Here is a 19,353-nt window from a genome sequence, read left to right on the forward strand (position 1 = left end):
CATGCTGGACGGTACAGAGAGGCTGGAGATGCAAGGCCATATAGAGAGGCTGGACATGCTGGGCGGTATAGAGAGGCTGGACATGCTGGGTGGTATAGAGAGACTGGACATGCTGGGCGGTATAGAGAGGATGGACATGCTGGGCAGTATAGAGAGGCTGGACATGCTGGGCAGTACAGAGAAGCTGGATATTCTGGGCAGTACAGAGAGGCTGGAAATGCAAGGCAGTATAGAGAGGCTGGACATGCTGGGCAGTATAGAGAGGCTGGACATGCTGGGTGGTATAGAGAGGCTGGACATGCTGGGCAGTACAGAGAAGCTGGACATTGTGGGCAGTACAGAGAGGCTGGAGATGCAAGGCAGTATAGAGAGGCTGGACATGCTGGGCAGTATAGAGAGGCTGGACATGCTGGGCAGTACAGAGAGGCTGGAGATGCAAGGCAGTATAGAGAGGCTGGACATGCTAGGCAGTATAGAGAGGCTGGACATGCTGGGCAGTATAGAGAGGCTTGACATGCTGGGCAGTATAGAGAGGCTGGACATGCTGGGCAGTACAGAGAGGCTGGACGCAGGAAGGTCAATTGCCAAGGCTCAGTGAATTCCATGCATAATCTCTTTTCCAATCTAAAACTCCAGGATCTCTTCACACTAAACTTTGCAGAACTGGCAGGAGGACAACATTTTAAGGCTGAGCTGTAATACCAGACACAACCCCGGGGGCAGGAGTAGGGAAACAAATTATTGTTCTTTATTCCTAATCTTGTCCAGCCCCTTTAATGAGATTGACAATTGTAATTCAATGGCACAATCGAAACCATCGCAGAAGAGGAGATTGATAGACGTGTTTGCGCCATATTTCACGTTGAGGCGCTGCGGTCCACACAAAATGTAAAGTTGTGCTAAATGTTTAAGTGTTTTTCCATATAAATGAAAACTAATAGGGAGGAACAGTAATCAGGAGGTATGGGCGCATTAGAAACAGAGCGGGTTCATTTAGAGCGTTAATAATGCTGCGCGGAGCAGGGCCCATTATAAGCCCTAATGTACCAGGGATTAAGAAATACATTATGTTTTATCAGTGGACGCACTGCACAAAGTACTTAATCCAGTGTTAAATCCTCATTGTAAACCTACTGTCTGTACACAGACGCCATTCTTCCCGCTATTCTTTGTTTTTTTTCTTCCCAATAACTCATTACGTCTGACAATTTTCAGCTACAAAGGAAATATGAAGAGCGGACGGCACTCGTGCTGCATTATAGGACGGATTTATTTACCAAATTAACCATTTTTATTACAACTACGAACCCCCCGACACGTATGCATGTGATACAGGTAGAAAATTATCAAAAGGACTAAGAATTAATTTCATAGGGCGATAATTTAAGGCGCCGTTCTGCGCTCTATCATCTTCGTCTGATGATTGGATTTCCAATGATGCGCGATAATGAGGCGGTAATCCAGCCGTGGTAGAAGTGAAGTTCACCACATCATTTGCTGATCTAATGACCTAACACACAGGATTCACGCTCAGAGGAAGGCCCCTTTTCGGTACATAAGGTGTCGTCCTGGTAACCATCTTGATGCAGTCAATAATAGGGCAGACGCTGAAGCACAGAGTGCAGCCGGTGCAGCTGTCACCCACCGTGGGCAAGTGGGTCCGGGGATCAAACTCGATAGCCTGGAAGAAGAAATAAATGGTTTCAATGTCAACGGAACAAAGGTCAACGCTGTCCCAATTTGTGTCCACATTGTCATTAAAAGCTTTGTGTGATGAAGAAGCTAAAACTGGAGCCATGGAAACAAGTCGGCTGCAGATGAAAAGATCCCCGAGAAAAATATATTTAGCTGAGATATAAGTATATAAAGTAAAAGTAACAAATACTAACAATAATAACTATAGATTAACAACTATTAACAATAATAACAACAACAATAACTATATAAACTAAAGGTAACAAATACTAACAATAATAACAGTAACAACAATGACAGGCATTTACTAAGGGGTTTAGTCATTTTTTTCTGACTATTTTTGGCGCAAAATTGTCGCAATTGCGCCTACCCTATAAATTGTGCGACTTTCTCTAGCAAGAGCTAGAAAGTCAAAAAAAAATTTCCCGCTTAATTTACGCAAGTTTTCACTTTTTACTTGCAGTGGTCAGGAATTTATTAACTGAGACAGTCGCAGTTGCGCAATAAACTGTCGCAACGGCCATAAAAATTGACTAAATTTACTCCAGCTCCAACATGGAGCAGGAAAAGCTACTGCCGCCCGGGCTCCGACATACTTTCTCCCCGCTACCCTCACTACCGGGACACTACAGTGATTTACATCCCCCCCTCTCACCTGCCAGCGCCACACAACTCCCATGTGTCTGCTGTTGCAAGACTACAAGTCCCAGCATGCCCTTACAGTGAGGACATGCTGGGAGTTGTAGTCTTGTAGCAGCGGGAGCTGAGCGGCGCGGGCGGGAGACAAGGGGGGGGGTAGCGGGGAGGACGTATGAGGAGCCCGGGCGGGAGACAAGGGGGGTAGCGGGGAGACCGTATGAGGAGCCCGGGCGGCTGCACTGTAATGTCAGCCCGGGCTCCTGCCCTGAGAGCCATAGGCTTTGGCTGTCAGGGCATGCTGGGTGTTGTAGTTTTGCAACAGCTGGAGGGCCACAGTTTGCAGACCACTGGTGTGTGGTCTGTAAACTGTAGTCCTCCAGCTGTTGCAAAACTAAACAGCTGAAGGGGACCGGCGAAGAAGTTCACTTACCCTTCCGAGGCTCCAGCGACGATCGCTGACGGAGATCGTCGCGCGGCAGTGTCGTGCAGCGCTGGATCCTACGGAAGCCGGTAAGTTGCGCAAGCTTCCCAACCAGGGTGCCTCCAAATGTTGCAAGACTACAACTCCCAGCATGCCTGGACACCCTTTGGCTGTCCGGGCATGCTGGGAGTTGTAGTTTTGCAACAGCTGGAGGCACCCTTGTTGGGAAACACTGGCCTAAAACAGTGTTTCCCAACCAGGGTGCCTCCAGCTGTTGCAAGACTACAACTCCCAGCATGCCTGGACAGCCATTGGCTGTCCAGGCATGCTGGGAGTTGTAGTTTTGCAACAGCTGGAGGGCCACAGTTTGCAGACCCCTGGTTTGTGGTCTGTAAACTGTAGTCCTCCAGCTGTTGCAAAACTAAACAGCTGAAGGGGACCGGCGAAGAAGTTCACTTACCCTTCCGAGGCTCCAGCGACGATCGCTGTCGGAGATCGTCGCGCGGCAGTGTCGTGCAGCGCTGGATCCTACGGAAGCCGGTAAGTTGCGCAGGCTTCCCAACCAGGGTGCCTCCAGTTGTTGCAAGACTACAACTCCCAGCATGCCTGGACAGCCTTTGGCTGTCCAGGCATGCTGGGAGTTGTAGTTTAGCAACAGCTGGAGGCACCCTGGTTGGGAAACACTGGCCTAAAACAGTTGGGAAACACTGGCCTAAAACAGTCACCCTGGTTGGGAAACACTGTTTTAGGCCAGTGTTTCCCAACCAGGGTGCCTCCAGATGTTGCAAGACTACAACTCCCAGCATGCCTGGACAGCCTTTGATTGTCCAGGCATGCTGGGGCTTGTAGTTTTGCAACATCTGGAGGCACCCTGGTTGGGAAACACTGTTTTAGGCCAGTGTTTCCCAGCCAGGTTGCCTCCAGATGTTGCAAAACTACAACTCCCAGCATGCCTAGACAGCCTTTGACTGTCCAGGCATGCTGGGACTTGTAGTTTTGCAACATCTGGAGGCACCCTGGTTGGGAAACACTGGCCTAAAACAGTGTTTCCCAACCAGGGTGCCTCCAGATGTTGCAAAACTACAAGTCCCAGGTTGGGAAATACTGTGCCCGGCCTCCGCCCCACCTTACTGTAAGGGCATGCTGGGACCGGCGAAGAAGTTCACTTACCCTTCCGAGGCTCCAGCGACGATCGCTGACGGAGATCGTCGCGCGGCAGTGTCGTGCAGCGCTGGATCCTACGGAAGCCGGTAAGTTGCGCAAGCTTCCCAACCAGGGTGCCTCCAAATGTTGCAAGACTACAACTCCCAGCATGCCTGGACACCCTTTGGCTGTCCGGGCATGCTGGGAGTTGTAGTTTTGCAACAGCTGGAGGCACCCTTGTTGGGAAACACTGGCCTAAAACAGTGTTTCCCAACCAGGGTGCCTCCAGATGTTGCAAGACTACAACTCCCAGCATGCCTGGACAGCCATTGGCTGTCCAGGCATGCTGGGAGTTGTAGTTTTGCAACAGCTGGAGGGCCACAGTTTGCAGACCCCTGGTTTGTGGTCTGTAAACTGTAGTCCTCCAGCTGTTGCAAAACTAAACAGCTGAAGGGGACCGGCGAAGAAGTTCACTTACCCTTCCGAGGCTCCAGCGACGATCGCTGTCGGAGATCGTCGCGCGGCAGTGTCGTGCAGCGCTGGATCCTACGGAAGCCGGTAAGTTGCGCAGGCTTCCCAACCAGGGTGCCTCCAGTTGTTGCAAGACTACAACTCCCAGCATGCCTGGACAGCCTTTGGCTGTCCAGGCATGCTGGGAGTTGTAGTTTAGCAACAGCTGGAGGCACCCTGGTTGGGAAACACTGGCCTAAAACAGTTGGGAAACACTGGCCTAAAACAGTCACCCTGGTTGGGAAACACTGTTTTAGGCCAGTGTTTCCCAACCAGGGTGCCTCCAGATGTTGCAAGACTACAACTCCCAGCATGCCTGGACAGCCTTTGACTGTCCAGGCATGCTGGGGCTTGTAGTTTTGCAACATCTGGAGGCACCCTGGTTGGGAAACACTGTTTTAGGCCAGTGTTTCCCAGCCAGGTTGCCTCCAGATGTTGCAAAACTACAACTCCCAGCATGCCTAGACAGCCTTTGACTGTCCAGGCATGCTGGGACTTGTAGTTTTGCAACATCTGGAGGCACCCTGGTTGGGAAACACTGTTTTAGGCCAGTGTTTCCCAGCCAGGTTGCCTCCAGATGTTGCAAAACTACAACTCCCAGCATGCCTAGACAGCCTTTGACTGTCCAGGCATGCTGGGGCTTGTAGTTTTGCAACATCTGGAGGCACCCTGGTTGGGAAACACTGGCCTAAAACAGTGTTTCCCAACCAGGGTGCCTCCAGATGTTGCAAAACTACAAGTCCCAGGTTGGGAAATACTGTGCCCGGCCTCCGCCCCACCTTACTGTAAGGGCATGCTGGGAGTTGTAGTCCTGCAGCTGGGGGCAGGGGACAAGCTTGTCACTTGCCCACACATCTCCTGCACCACACAACTACAACTCCCAGCATGTCCTTCTGTAAGGGCATGCTGGCAGTTGTAGTCGTGCGGGGCGGGAGATGTGTGAGCAGGTGATAATAAATGTACTAACCCATTTTTTTGTTTTCTTCTCATTTCAGATCTGTGTATCCTGTGGACTCCTTCGGATTCGGTGGACTACTTCGATGACCAGCGTTTTTCTTTATTTGATTTTAATAAAATGGTTAACGAGGGCTTGTGGGGGAGTGTTTTTTGTAATAAAAATTTTTTAAAACCTGTTGTGTTTTTTTCTTACTTTACTAGACAGGCTTAGTAGTGGAAGCTGTCTTATAGACAGAGTCCATTACTAACCTGGGCTTAGCGCTAGCCACAAAAACAGCTAGTGCTCACCCCCTATTATTACCCCGGTACCCAACGCCACAGGGGTGCCGGGAAGAGCCGGTACCAACAGGCCTGGAGCGTCAAAAATGGCGCTCCTGGGCCTAAGCGGTAACAGGCTGGCGTTATTTAGGCTGGGGAGGGCCAGTAACAATGGTCCTCGCCGACCCTGGGAACGTCAGGCTGTTACTGTTTGGTTGGTATTTGGCTGAGAATGAAAATAGGGGGGACCCTATGCGTTTTTTTTTTTTAAATAAATAATTAAATATATTAAAAAAACGCATAGGGTCCCCCTATTTTTATTCTCAACCAAATACCAACCAAACAGTAACAGCCTGACGTTACCAGGGTGGGCGAGGACCATTGTTACTGGCCCTCCCCAACCTAAATAACGCCAGCCTGTTACCGCCTAGGCCCAGGAGCGCCATTTTTGACGCTCCGGGCCTGTTGGTACCGGCTCTTCCCGGCACCCCTGTGGTGTTGGGTACCGGGGTAATAATTGGGGGTTAGCGCTAGCTGTTTTTGTGGCTAACGCTAAGCCCGGCTTAGTAATGGACTCAGTCTATAAGACAGCTTCCACTGCTAAGCCTGTCTAGTAAAGTAAAATAAAAATCAAACACAACAGGTTTAAAAAAAAATTTATTACAAAAAACACTCCCCCACAAGCCCTCGTTAACCATTTTATTAACATCAAGCAAAGAAAAACGCTGGTCATCGAAGTAGTCCACCGAATCCGAAGGAGTCCACAGGATACACAGATCTGTAGAAGAAGTAACCAAAAAAAAAAAAAAAAAAGTGTAAGTACATTTAGGGAGAAAAAAACTGTGTTAAAAAAATGTAATAAACACACACACACACACACACTAAACGCCGTTTACCACTTCTGAGCCATGACTACAATTTACAGTGATCCCTCAACTTACAATGGCCTCAACATACAATAGTTTCAACATACAATGGTCTTTTCTGGACCATCGTAAGTTGAAACCAGACTCAACATACAATGCTACAGACAGTCCAGATCTGTAAAACGTGTCAATGGCTGGAAGAACCAACCAATCAAAATGGGCATTCACTGGTAAAACCCCTGTATTACTGAAGTGTATGCACTGACTGGTGTCTGGTATTACATGTTCTGTACTCTTTACCTGTATCAGGGTTAGCTGCTCTTTTGGACACCAGGTGAGGGCGACTCCATTACTTGTTTGGGACATTGCCTGTACTGTACAGGACCCCTGAAGAAGCTCCTGTCCTCTACATAGACCAGTGTTTCCCAAGCAGAGTGGCCCCATCTTTTGCAAAACTACAACTCCCAGCATGCCCGGACAGCCTTTGGCTGTCCAGGCATGCTGGGAGTTATAGTTTTGCAACAGCTGGAGGCTCCCTGCTTGGGAAACACTGACATAGACAGTGATTTACAGCTCCCAGCAGATCTTTCTTACTTTTATATGTAAGGATTTGCTTTATCTATATTAGTTATCTACTTTTCTTTGTCACTTTTTCCTATTTTTGGATGACATTTTGGTGCCTTTAGAACCAATTACCATGTTTCCATAGAGTTATGGTCTCAACATACAATGGTTTCAACTTACAATGGTTTTCCTGGAACCAATTAATATTGTAACTTGAGGGACCACTGTAGTTATTGAATTATTTAGATGTGGTGAAAGAGCTAAAAAAAAACTCAAAAACAAAAGATCCAGAAGGAAACCAGCAGCCAAACCTATTCAGACAGCAGGAAAAAGGAACAGACTATTTTTTTCTACTACATGAAGTAAATTTCCCACTTTTGCCTATGTGCGCCAAATTTATTAATGCCGTGCAACAATTTAGTAAATTTGTCGCACAGAGTCAAAAATGAAGTAGAAAAAAACAGGGTAAAAACCAGACTACATAGTAAAAGATTAGTAAATGCCCCTCAATAACTTTATAAACTATAGGTAACAAATACTAACAATAACAACAACAACAATAATTACTATATAAACTATAGGTTAACAAATACTAACAATAATAACTATATAAACTATAGGTTACCAACTACTAACAATAACAACAAGAACAATAATAACTATATAAACTATAGGTTAACAAATACTAACAATAATAACTATATGAACTATAGGTTACCAACTACTAACAATAACAACAAGAACAATAATAACTATATAAACTATAGGTAACAAATACTAACAATAACAACAACAACAATAATAACTATATAAACTATAGGTTACCAACTACTAACAATAACAACAAGAACAATAATAACTATATAAACTATAGGTAACAAATACTAACAATAACAACAACAACAATAATTACTATATAAACTATAGGTTACCAACTACTAACAATAACAACAACAACAATAATAACTATATAAACTATAGGTAACAAATACTAACAATAACAACAACAACAATAATAACTATATAAACTATAGGTTACCAACTACTAACAATAACAACAAGAACAATAATAACTATATAAACTATAGGTAACAAATACTAACAATAACAACAACAACAATAATAACTATATAAACTATAGGTTACCAACTACTAACAATAACAACAACAACAATAATTACTATATAAACTATAGGTTAACAAATACTAACAATAATAACTATATAAACTATAGGTTACCAACTACTAACAATAACAACAAGAACAATAATAACTATATAAACTATAGGTAACAAATACTAACAATAACAACAACAACAATAATTACTATATAAACTATAGGTTACAATAACAACAACAACAATAATAACTATATAAACTATAGGTTACAATAACAACAAAAATAACCATATAAACTATAGATAATAATAACAACAACTTTAATAATTATATAAACTATAGGTAATAATTAGAGATGAGCGAACTTACAGTAAGTTTGATTCGTCACGAACTTCTCGGCTCGGCAGTTGATGACTTATCCTGCATAAATTAGTTCAGCTTTCTGGTGCTCCCGTGGGCTGGAAAAGGTGGATACAGTCCTAGGAAAGAGTCTCCTAGGACTGTATCCACTTTTTCCAGCCCACGGGAGCACCAGAAAGCTGAACTAATTTATGCAGGAAAAGTCATCAACTGCCGAGCAGAAAAGTTCGTGACGAATCAAATTTACTGTAAGTTCGCTCATCTCTAATCTTTAGTCTGTAGGTCAATGCGATTAAAACGTTACCCAATTTATATCGTTTTTCTATTACTGTACTACTTTAAAAAATGCTAACTTTTCTTCAAAAAATTCATATGCCTATTAGTGTTGAGCGGCATAGGCCATATTCGAATTCGCGAATATTCGCGTTTTATTTTCGCATATGCAAATATTCGCATGTGCGAAAATTGACATATGCGAAAATTTGCATATGCAAAAACCCGTACAAGCAAAAATTCGTATATGCGAATATTAGCATATGCAAATTTTCGCATATACGAAAATTCGCACACCAGTCTCACACAGTAGTATTAGAGCCTTCTTTACACTACACAAGCTGGAAGCAGAGAGGGGTGATCACTGTGATGTGTACTGGGAAAAAAAAAAAAATGAATATTCGTAATTACGAATATATAGTGCTATATTCGCGAATATTCGCGAATTCGCGAATAAAATTCGTATTGCGAATATTCGCGAGCAACACTAATGCCTATAATTGTCCTTTTCTTACCCCTATAACTATTGTATTTTTCCGTATATGGGGATGTAGGAGGGCTCATTTTTTTTGCGCTGTGATCTGTAGGTTATTTTGATAACACTTTTGTTTTGATGGGAATTTTTGATTGGTTTTTATGTATTTTTTTCTGATATATGATGTGATTAAAAATCTGTATTGCTATTAATATACACTTTTCTATTTATTTATTTTTTTTACGCCGTTTACCGTACGGGATCATAAACATTTTATTTTAATAGTTTGGACATAAACGCATGCGGCGATACCAAATATGTCACTATTTTTCTTATTTTTTTCTTATTTTTTTTTTTGTGAAATGGGAAAATAAGGGTAATTTTATTTTTATTAGAGGAGGGGATTTATATAATTTTAGAACCTTTTTTATAAAATGTTTTAAGTCTTTTTAAGTCCCTATAGAGGACTTTTATATACAGTCATTGGATTGTACTCACTGTATAAGGTAAGGCCTATGGCTCATGAAGCCCCAGTGATCACGATGCGGGGGTATTGTGAGCTTCACTGAGCTACCGGCAAGTTTTATTTTCAACCAAAGGGTTAAATTCCGGGCAGCTGCGGGATCACCACTGCCCCGTCTAAGCAGTGAGTGACTGTTACTGATAGTAGCCGAAATTCACTGCTCCTGCTCCTGCGCTGGAACCGGGAGCTCATGACATCATGACTCCGCCCTCTCATGATTTCACACCCCGCCCCCTCAATGCAAGTCTATGGGAGGGGGCGTCACGCCCCCTCCCATAGACTTGCATTGAGGGGGCGAGGCTATGACGTCAAGAGCTTCCGGCACGGGCTCCAGCGTTCGGAACAGTTTGTTCCAAATGCTGAGCAGCGGAGTACCCCTTTAACAGGTTAATAATAGGTGACAATAATAACTATATAAACTATAGAGATTAATAATAACTATATAAGTTTTAGGTAACAATAATAACACCTATAATAACAAGTGTACAGCGGGGGATCTACAATGCTTTCCGAAAGTCTTCACACCCTTTTTTTTTTGTACATTTTATGCTTTTTCTTGTGCTTACTTCGTTGTGCTATTTCCCCATCATTTTTACACATTTATAAACATATATATATATTTACTATTGACATAAGTATTAAGACCTTTTGCTATGACACTTGATATTTAGCTCCACCCATTTCTCTTGATTTCCACTTTGATTGGAGTAATCTGTGGTAAATTCATCTGATTGGACAGGATTTGGGAAGACACAGCCCTGTCTATATAAAGTCTCACAGCTGACAATGTGTATAGGAGCAAACACCATGAGGAGGAAAGAACTGCCTGTAGAGCTCAGACACAGCCCTGTCTATATAAAGTCTCACAGCTGACAATGTGTATAGGAGCAAACACCATGAGGGAGAAAGAACTGCCTGTAGAGCTCAGACACAGCCCTGTCTATATAAAGTCTCACAGCTGACAATGTGTATAGGAGCAAACACCATGAGGCGGAAAGAACTGCCTGTAGAGCTAAGACACAGCCCTTTCTATATATATATCAGAGCAAACACCAAGCCATGAGAAGAAAATAACTGCCTGTAGAGCTCAGACACAGCCCTGTCTATATAAGGTCTCACAGCTGACAATGTATATCAGAGCAAACACCATGAGGGGGAAAGAACTGCCTGTAAAGATCAGACACAGCCCTGTCTATATAAGATCTCACAGCTGACAATGTATATCAGAGCAAACACCAAGCTATGAGGTGGAAAGAACTGCCTGTAGAGCTAAGACACAGCCCTGTCTATATAAGATCTCACAGCTGACAATGTATATCAGAGCAAACACCAAGCTATGAGGTGGAAAGAACTGCCTGTAAAGATCAGACACAGCCCTTTCTATATATATCAGAGCAAACACCATGAGGGAGAAAGAACTGCCTGTAGAGCTCAGACACAGCCCTGTCTATATAAGATCTCACAGCTGACAATGTATATCAGAGCAAACACCAAGCTATGAGGTGGAAAGAACTGCCTGTAAAGATCAGACACAGCCCATTCTATATATATCAGAGCAAACACCAAGCCATGAGAAGAAAATAACTGCCTGTAGAGCTCAGACACAGCCCTGTCTATATAAGGTCTCACAGCTGACAATGTATATCAGAGCAAACACCGAGCCATGAGAAGGAGATAACTGCCTGTAGAGCTCAGACACAGCCCTGTCTATATAAGATCTCACAGCTGACAATGTATATCAGAGCAAACACCAAGCCATGAGGGTGAAAGAACTGCCTGTAGAGCTCAGACACAGCCCTGTCTATATAAGGCCTCACAGCTGACAATGAATATCAGAGCAAACACCAAGCCATGAGAGGGAAATTACTGCCTGTAGAGCTCAGACACAGCCCTGTCTATATAAAGTCTCACAGCTGACAATGTATATCAGAGCAAACACCATGAGGGGAAAAGAACTGCCTGTAGAGCTCAGACACAGCCCTGTCTATATAAGGCCTCACAGCTGACAACGTATATCAGCGCAAACACCAAGCCATGAGGGGAAAATAATTGTCTGTAGAGCTAAGAGTCAGACCTATCTATATAAGGTCTCACAGCTGAAAATGTATATCAGAGCAAACACCAAGCCATGAGGGAGAAAGAACTGCCTGTAGAGCTCAGACACAGCCCTGTCTATATAAGATCTCACAGCTGACAATGTATATCAGAGCAAACACCAAGCTATGAGGTGGAAAGAACTGCCTGTAAAGATCAGACACAGCCCTTTCTATATATATCAGAGCAAACACCAAGCCATGAGAAGAAAATAACTGCCTGTAGAGCTCAGACACAGCCCTGTCTATATAAGGTCTCACAGCTGACAATGTATATCAGAGCAAACACCGAGCCATGAGAAGGAGATAACTGCCTGTAGAGCTCAGACACAGCCCTGTCTATATAAGGCCTCACAACTGACAATGCATATCAGAGCAAACACCAAGCCATGAGGGGGAAATAACTGCCTGTAGAGCTCAGACACAGCCCTGTCTATATAAAGTCTCACAGCTGACAATGTATATCAGAGCAAACACCATGAGGGGAAAAGAACTGCCTGTAGAGCTCAGACACAGCCTTATCTATATAAGGCCTCACAGCTGACAACGTATGTCAGAGCAAACACGAGCCATGAGGTGAAAATAACTGCCTGTAGAGCTCAGACACAGCCCTGTCTATATAAGGCCTCATAGCTGACAACATATATCAGAGCAAACTCCAAGCCATGAGGGAGAAAGAACTGCCTGTAGAGATCATACACAGCCCTGTCTATATAAGGCCTCACAGCTGACAATGTATATCAGAGCAAACACTGAGCCATGAGGGGGAAATAACTGCCTGTAGAGCTCAGAAACAGCCCTGTCTATATAAGGCCTCACAGCTGACAATGTATATCAGAGAAAACACCAAGCCATGAGGGAGAAAGAACTGCCTGTAGAGCTCAGGCACAGCCCTGTCTATATAAGGCCTCACAGCTGACAACGTATATCAGCGCAAACACCAAGCCATGAGGGGAAAATAATTGTCTGTAGAGCTAAGAGTCAGACCTATCTATATAAGGTCTCACAGCTGAAAATGTATATCAGAGCAAACACCAAGCCATGAGGGAGAAAGAACTGCCTGTAGAGCTCAGACACAGCCCTGTCTATATAAGATCTCACAGCTGACAATGTATATCAGAGCAAACACCAAGCTATGAGGTGGAAAGAACTGCCTGTAAAGATCAGACACAGCCCTTTCTATATATATCAGAGCAAACACCAAGCCATGAGAAGAAAATAACTGCCTGTAGAGCTCAGACACAGCCCTGTCTATATAAGGTCTCACAGCTGACAATGTATATCAGAGCAAACACCGAGCCATGAGAAGGAGATAACTGCCTGTAGAGCTCAGACACAGCCCTGTCTATATAAGGTCTCACAGCTGAAAATGTATATCAGAGCAAACACCAAGCCATGAGGTGGAAAGAAGTGCCTATAGAGCTCAGACACAGCCCTGTCTATATAAGGCCTCACAGCTGGCAATGTATATCAGAGAAAACACTGAGCCATGAGGGGGAAAGAACTGCCTGTAGAGCTCAGACACAGCCCTGTCTATATAAAGTCTCACAGCTCACAATGTATATCAGAGCAAACACCAAGCCATGAGGGGGAAAGAACTGCCCGTAGAGCTCAGACACAGCCCTGTCTATATAAGGTCTCACAGCTGACAATGTATATCAGAGCAAACACTGAGCCATGAGGGGGAAAGAACTGCATGTAGAGCTCAGACACAGCCCTGTCTATATAAGATCTCACAGCTGACAATGTATATCAGAGCAAACACCATGAGGCGGAAAGAACTGCCTGTAGAGCTCAGTCAGCCCTGTCTATATAAGGCCTCAAAGCTGACAATGTATATCAGAGCAAACACCAAGCCATGAGGGTGAAAGAACTGCCTGTAGAGCTCAGATACAGCCCTGTCTATATAAGATCTCACAGCTGACAATGTATATCAGAGCAAACACCAAGCCATGAGGCAGAAAGAACTGCCTGTAGAGCTCAGACACAGCCCTGTCTATATAAGATCTCACAGCTGACAATGTATATCAGAGAAAACACCAAGCCATGAGGAGGAAAGAACTGCCTGTAGAGCTCAGACACAGCCCTGTCTATATAAGGCCTCACAGCTGACAATGTATATCAGAGCAAACACCAAGCCATGAGGGGGAAATAACTGCCTATAGGGCTCAGACACAGCCCTGTCTATATAAGAATAATGTAGAAACAAAAGCTCTGTGTGTTTGAATGCCACAGGACTGCAGATAATAGAGTGCTGCACTCCACTGCATGTTTGACTGCTACAGGACAGCAGATAATAGAGTCCTGCACTCCACTGTGTGTTTGACTGCCACAGGAATGCAGATAGGGAGGTCTATATCATAAATTAGGGAGGTCTATATCATAAATTAGGGAGGTCTATATCATAAATTAGGGAGGTCTATATCATAAATTAGGGAGGTCTATATCATAAATTAGGGAGGTCATTATCATAACCTCCTTAATTTATGATATAGACTTCCCTAATTTATGATATAGACCTCCCTAATTTATGATATAGACCTCCCTAATTTATGATATAGACCTCCCTAATTTATGATATAGACATCCCTAATTTATGATATAGACTTCCCTAATTTATGATATAGACCTCCCTAATTTATGATAAAGACCTGCCTAATTTATGATATAGACCTCCCTAATTTATGATATAGACCTCCCTAATTTATGATATAGATCTCCTTAATTTATGATATAGACCTCCCTAATTTATGATATAGACCTCCCTAATTTATGATATAGACCTCCCTAATTTATGATATAGACCTCCCTAATTTATGATATAGACCTCCCTAATTTATGATATAGACCTCCCTAATTTATGATATAGATCTCCTTAATTTATGATATAGACCTCCCTAATTTATGATATAGACCTCCCTAATTTATGATATAGACCTCCCTAAACACCTCTGGACCTTCCTCAGCATCGATGGAGGATCGGGCCTGAATATATTTTATGATTTTATCTCCCATCTCTGCTAATATTAAAAACAATTTTTTGGGAATAGGGACACTATGGCCTTTTGGCTAAGATCAAGTGTAGTATCTGTACTTATCAGTTTCATGCTGGTGGTGAATGCCCGCCGGTATGGGGCTGGTGGGGATGGGTGCTGCATTGAGGGGGCAGGTGTACCGGGACGTTCCGGGACTAGTTCTGAGGAATCAGCTCGATGGCTGCCCCGATGTGACCTGCTCCCTCCGGGTCTCGCCATGAGGTAGAGGGGTGTAGAGCCGAGGTACTTTTGTGCCTCAGGGAGTGGTGACCCCAAGGTGCCGAAACTCATTGGGAGGATGGACTCACTGAGTGAACGCACTGCACTATACTCTTCACCTTGTGGCACTCACCCTTGGTATCCCGGCCTTCTGGCTAGGATCAGGGCAATTTTTATAGATCCGGGCCGGATGACCGGACAGTATATCTGCACTCGTCCACTTATTTATTATTTTTGTTTGTCACTGTGCCACATTTGTGTCTTTATTTGTACATAGGATTGTCAGGATGCGGTAGCCCTTCTGGGTGTCCCTCCTGGCGGTCTAGGGGAGGTGTGTGTGGCCATTAGGTTCCTCACCTCCCTGCAACCCCTGGGCATCTTTGCTTTGGTCAAGATGCCTCCAGTATACGGCTCATCAGCTGATACCTTGGTTAACGCCTAGGTTGAAGCCAGGTGCATTTTCGGCCCCTTAGTAGCTTTGGCGAAAAGGGGCATCGAACCTGGATCCTTGCAGGTACCTTTTGGCTCGGAGGTGAAGGGTAGGTTTGTTGAGGGGCCTCTCTCCTGTTGGAGAAGGGCTTAGAGATAGACGCCATCCTTTGTGCACGTTTTTTTAGTGTGACACGTTTGCACTTTTTCTTGCACTTTGGGTGATAGAGAGCACACGCCTCGGCTCTTAAAAAAAAAAAAAATCTCTGCTAAATACAACAGGATCCCCGAGTTTAGTTCACAAACAGGACGTGGACATAACTTGGGGGTTCTCCAATTATTATCCTAGAAGTGTCTCTATTGTGGTTGATGAGGTATGAAAACTTTGGCCAAATTATCTTCGGACTTTTAGACAATCTACCTGGTCACCTAGTCTTCCTCTAACACGTCCACTTATGCAGTCACTGATTTTAAAGGGGTTATCCAGGAAAAAACTTTTTTTTATAAATTAACTGGCTAGTTTTTTCCTGGAATACCCCTTTAATCTCAAGGGGATTTAAGACTTTGGATATAATTGGATCCATAGGTCTAAGATTTACGAATATGAAAAAGACGTCTTCAGGATAAGACAATAGCGGATCATCCGGAACTGACACCCGGAACGCCAGATGTATACAGTGAATGGAGCCAAGAGCCTCAGCTCTGTACATTGTGTAGTGTTGCACCTGGTTACTGTAGCTCCGCCTTCTTTCACTTTAAAGGGTACCTCTAAAGGTGCTCCCAGCGGCAGGATGTGTCCCAAAATAATGGTGCCACTTCTGATCCTGTGACTTGTTTTCTATCGCGATCTGGAGATGGAGTTGCCAATAGTCCCATACAAGTCTGTTACAGACTCAGAAGTGGCCCAAATATTCTGATATATCCTGATCTAGCCAGGAGCCGCACTAGAGGAGAGGAGCGGAGCTGTAGGATCCCAACATGGCTACTAAACATCGTAAAGAGCCACGGCCTCCGGCCCCACCCACTGTGGACATTCTGTTTCTGCACTGATCGGTGCGGTCACAGAGTGTCCTGTGGATAAGTCATCAACCACTCAGTCCCAGGAGCCCCTGGAAATCGGGGACAGGTACAATAGGAATCTACATTTTGTTCAACAGTACTGGGGGGGGGGGGGGGGGCTGCACATTGTCCAAATCCATGTGCTACACTGTGTCCCAGTTCTGGCTACGTAGAGCCTTAGTCTGTAGTCATTGTTTGTTACCTTATTGTTATATCTATTGTGTTATCTCACACACATATAGAGAACGTTACCTGATATCCGGAGTTGTTGTTTGTTATATTGTTATTTCTTGTGTTATCTCACACACATATAGCGGAATGTTACCTGATATCCGGAGTCATTTTTTGTTACATTGTTGTTATTTCTTGTATTATCTCACACACATATAGCGGAACGTTACCTGATATCCGGAGTCATTTTTTGTTACATTGTTGTTATTTCTTGTATTATCTCATACACATATAGCGGAACGTTACCTGATATCTGCAGTTGTTGTTTGTTATGTTGTTATATCTATTGTGTTATCTCACACACATATAGAGAACATTACCTGATATCTGCAGTTGTTGTTTGTTACATTGTTGTTATATTTATTGTGTTATCTCACACACATATAGCGGAACGTTACCTGATATCCGGAGTCATTTTTTGTTACATTGTTGTTATTTCTTGTATTATCTCACACACATATAGCGGAACGTTACCTGATATCCGGAGTCATTTTTTGTTACATTGTTGTTATTTCTTGTGTTATCTCACACACATATAGCAGAACGTTACCTGATATCCGGAGTTGTTGTTTGTTACATTGTTGTTATTTCTTGTCTTATCTCACACACATATAGCGGAACGTTACCTGATATCTGGAGTTGTTGTTTGTTATGTTGTTATATCTATTGTGTTATCTCACACACATATAGAGAACGTTATCTGATATACGGAGTTGTTGTTTGTTACATTGTTGTTATTTCTTGTCTTATCTCACACACATGTAGCGGAACGTTACCTGATATCCGGAGTTGTTGTTTGTTACATTGTTGTTATTTCTTGTCTTATCTCACACACATATAGCGGAACGTTACCTGATATCTGGAGTTGTTGTTTGTTATGTTGTTATATCTATTGTGTTATCTCACACACATATAGAGAACGTTATCTGATATACGGAGTTGTTGTTTGTTACATTGTTGTTATTTCTTGTCTTATCTCACACACATGTAGCGGAACGTTACCTGATATCTGGAGTTGTTGTTTGTTGCAGAGATGTAGGGAGAGGAAAGAGAGAGGTCATAGGTCAAGGATAAACAGTGCGGTTACCTCATAGTAGGGGCGATGTTCGCGACCCCCGGGCGATCCGGGCCATCACAGCTAGTCATAGGACAGCAATTTATCTTGGGTTATAGTGATGAATCACTCAAGTGCAGGGTCTCAAAGTCGCTAGTCGACACAAACTCCATCCAAGGTCGCCAAACGGCATATAACTTGTCAATTTGCTTCCGGGAATCTGCAAGTAGTTCCTCCATTCTGCAAAGGTAGGTAACTTCCTTAAGCCAAGAGGAGACTGAGGGAGGCGTCGAGGACTTCCACAGTCTTGGTATCACTGTTCTAGCCGTCAAGAGGAGAAAGTGTGTTAGACGTGTAGAAGGATGTGGTGTATTGCTGCGGAGGATAGATAAGAGGATCGGTTTAGGTGACTTGGGGATCGGTGTCAAGGTCAGCCGGGAGATGATGTCTAGTACCTGGGACCAGAACACTGCTAGGTGGGGGCAGTCTAACCAGACGTGGGACATTGTGCCTCCAGGTTCTCCACATCTCCAGCACACATCCGGAACATTCGGGTAAATGTGAGCAAGTAATGAAGGTACTTGGTACCACCTAGTCAAGATTTTATAATTCGTCTTGTGGGCTTTGCATGAGGTGGAGGACCTGTGGCACCAAGAGAAGGCCTGATTCCACTCCGCCAGTGAGATATGGATATTTAGTTCTTTTTCCCATGTAGCACAAAACACTGGGGGTTCAGCAGAGTGCCCCTCTAAGAGGAGTGAGTATAACTTACTTATAGATTTAGAAACTGGAGCAGAAGAGGAACAGAGCCTCTCAAAGGGTGTCAATTGTCTGTGGAGGTCTAGGTGATCTTGTTGCGTTCTGTAAAAATGATTGAGCTGTGCGTATTGGAATGTATTCGTTGGAGTAGGTGCGTGGATGTTGACCAGGTCAGGGAGGGGTTGTAATCCCTCAGGGGCCAGTAGGTCCCTGAAGGAGGGGGCATCATCTCGTCGGAGGTAGAGGAAGGTGTAGGTCCGGAAGGCTGGCAGGAAAACTGGATTTCGAAAGAGGGGGGTAAGCTGGCCCGAGGGAGACACAATCGACCCCCGAGCAAGGTAAGTGTGATATATCCTGATAAGTGCAGATGTAACTGGTGGGGTATCTGTGTTGGATTTCTAGGTACCCTTCGGCATCCAGAGGATAGATTTAATGTCAAGCTCAGAGGTAGCAGTTTCAAGGGATACCCATTGTTTGGTCTGCCTATGGTGGAACCCATCTAATACTCTGTTGAGTGCCATAGCTATATAGTATGAAGTAATGTCCGGTAGGGCTAGCCCACCGTCCGATTTACGTCTGTATAGCGTCCTTCTGGCCAAGCGTGGGCGCCCAAACAAAGTCAGTCTGAGTCGTAGACACCTCCCGGAAGAAGGAACGTGGCAGGAATACTG

General features: G+C 44.1%; 1 protein-coding gene across 4 annotated transcripts in view; it reads right to left on the minus strand.

Moving 5' to 3' along the window:
- Positions 1-1,258: 1,258 nt before the first annotated feature.
- The window catches only part of DPYD (dihydropyrimidine dehydrogenase), a 1,322,423-nt gene continuing 1,304,328 nt past the window's right edge, over positions 1,259-19,353 (minus strand). For all 4 annotated transcript variants that reach the window (XM_056528554.1, XM_056528555.1, XM_056528557.1 and 1 more), the window contains one exon: positions 1,259-1,681. In XM_056528554.1, coding sequence (XP_056384529.1) covers positions 1,511-1,681 — 171 coding nt within the window. In that variant the 3' untranslated portion in view covers positions 1,259-1,510. The remainder of the gene's footprint in view (positions 1,682-19,353) is intronic.

The sequence above is a fragment of the Hyla sarda genome, chromosome 6, assembly GCF_029499605.1.
Source record: "Hyla sarda isolate aHylSar1 chromosome 6, aHylSar1.hap1, whole genome shotgun sequence".
In the NCBI taxonomy this organism is placed as follows: Eukaryota; Metazoa; Chordata; class Amphibia; order Anura; family Hylidae; genus Hyla; species Hyla sarda.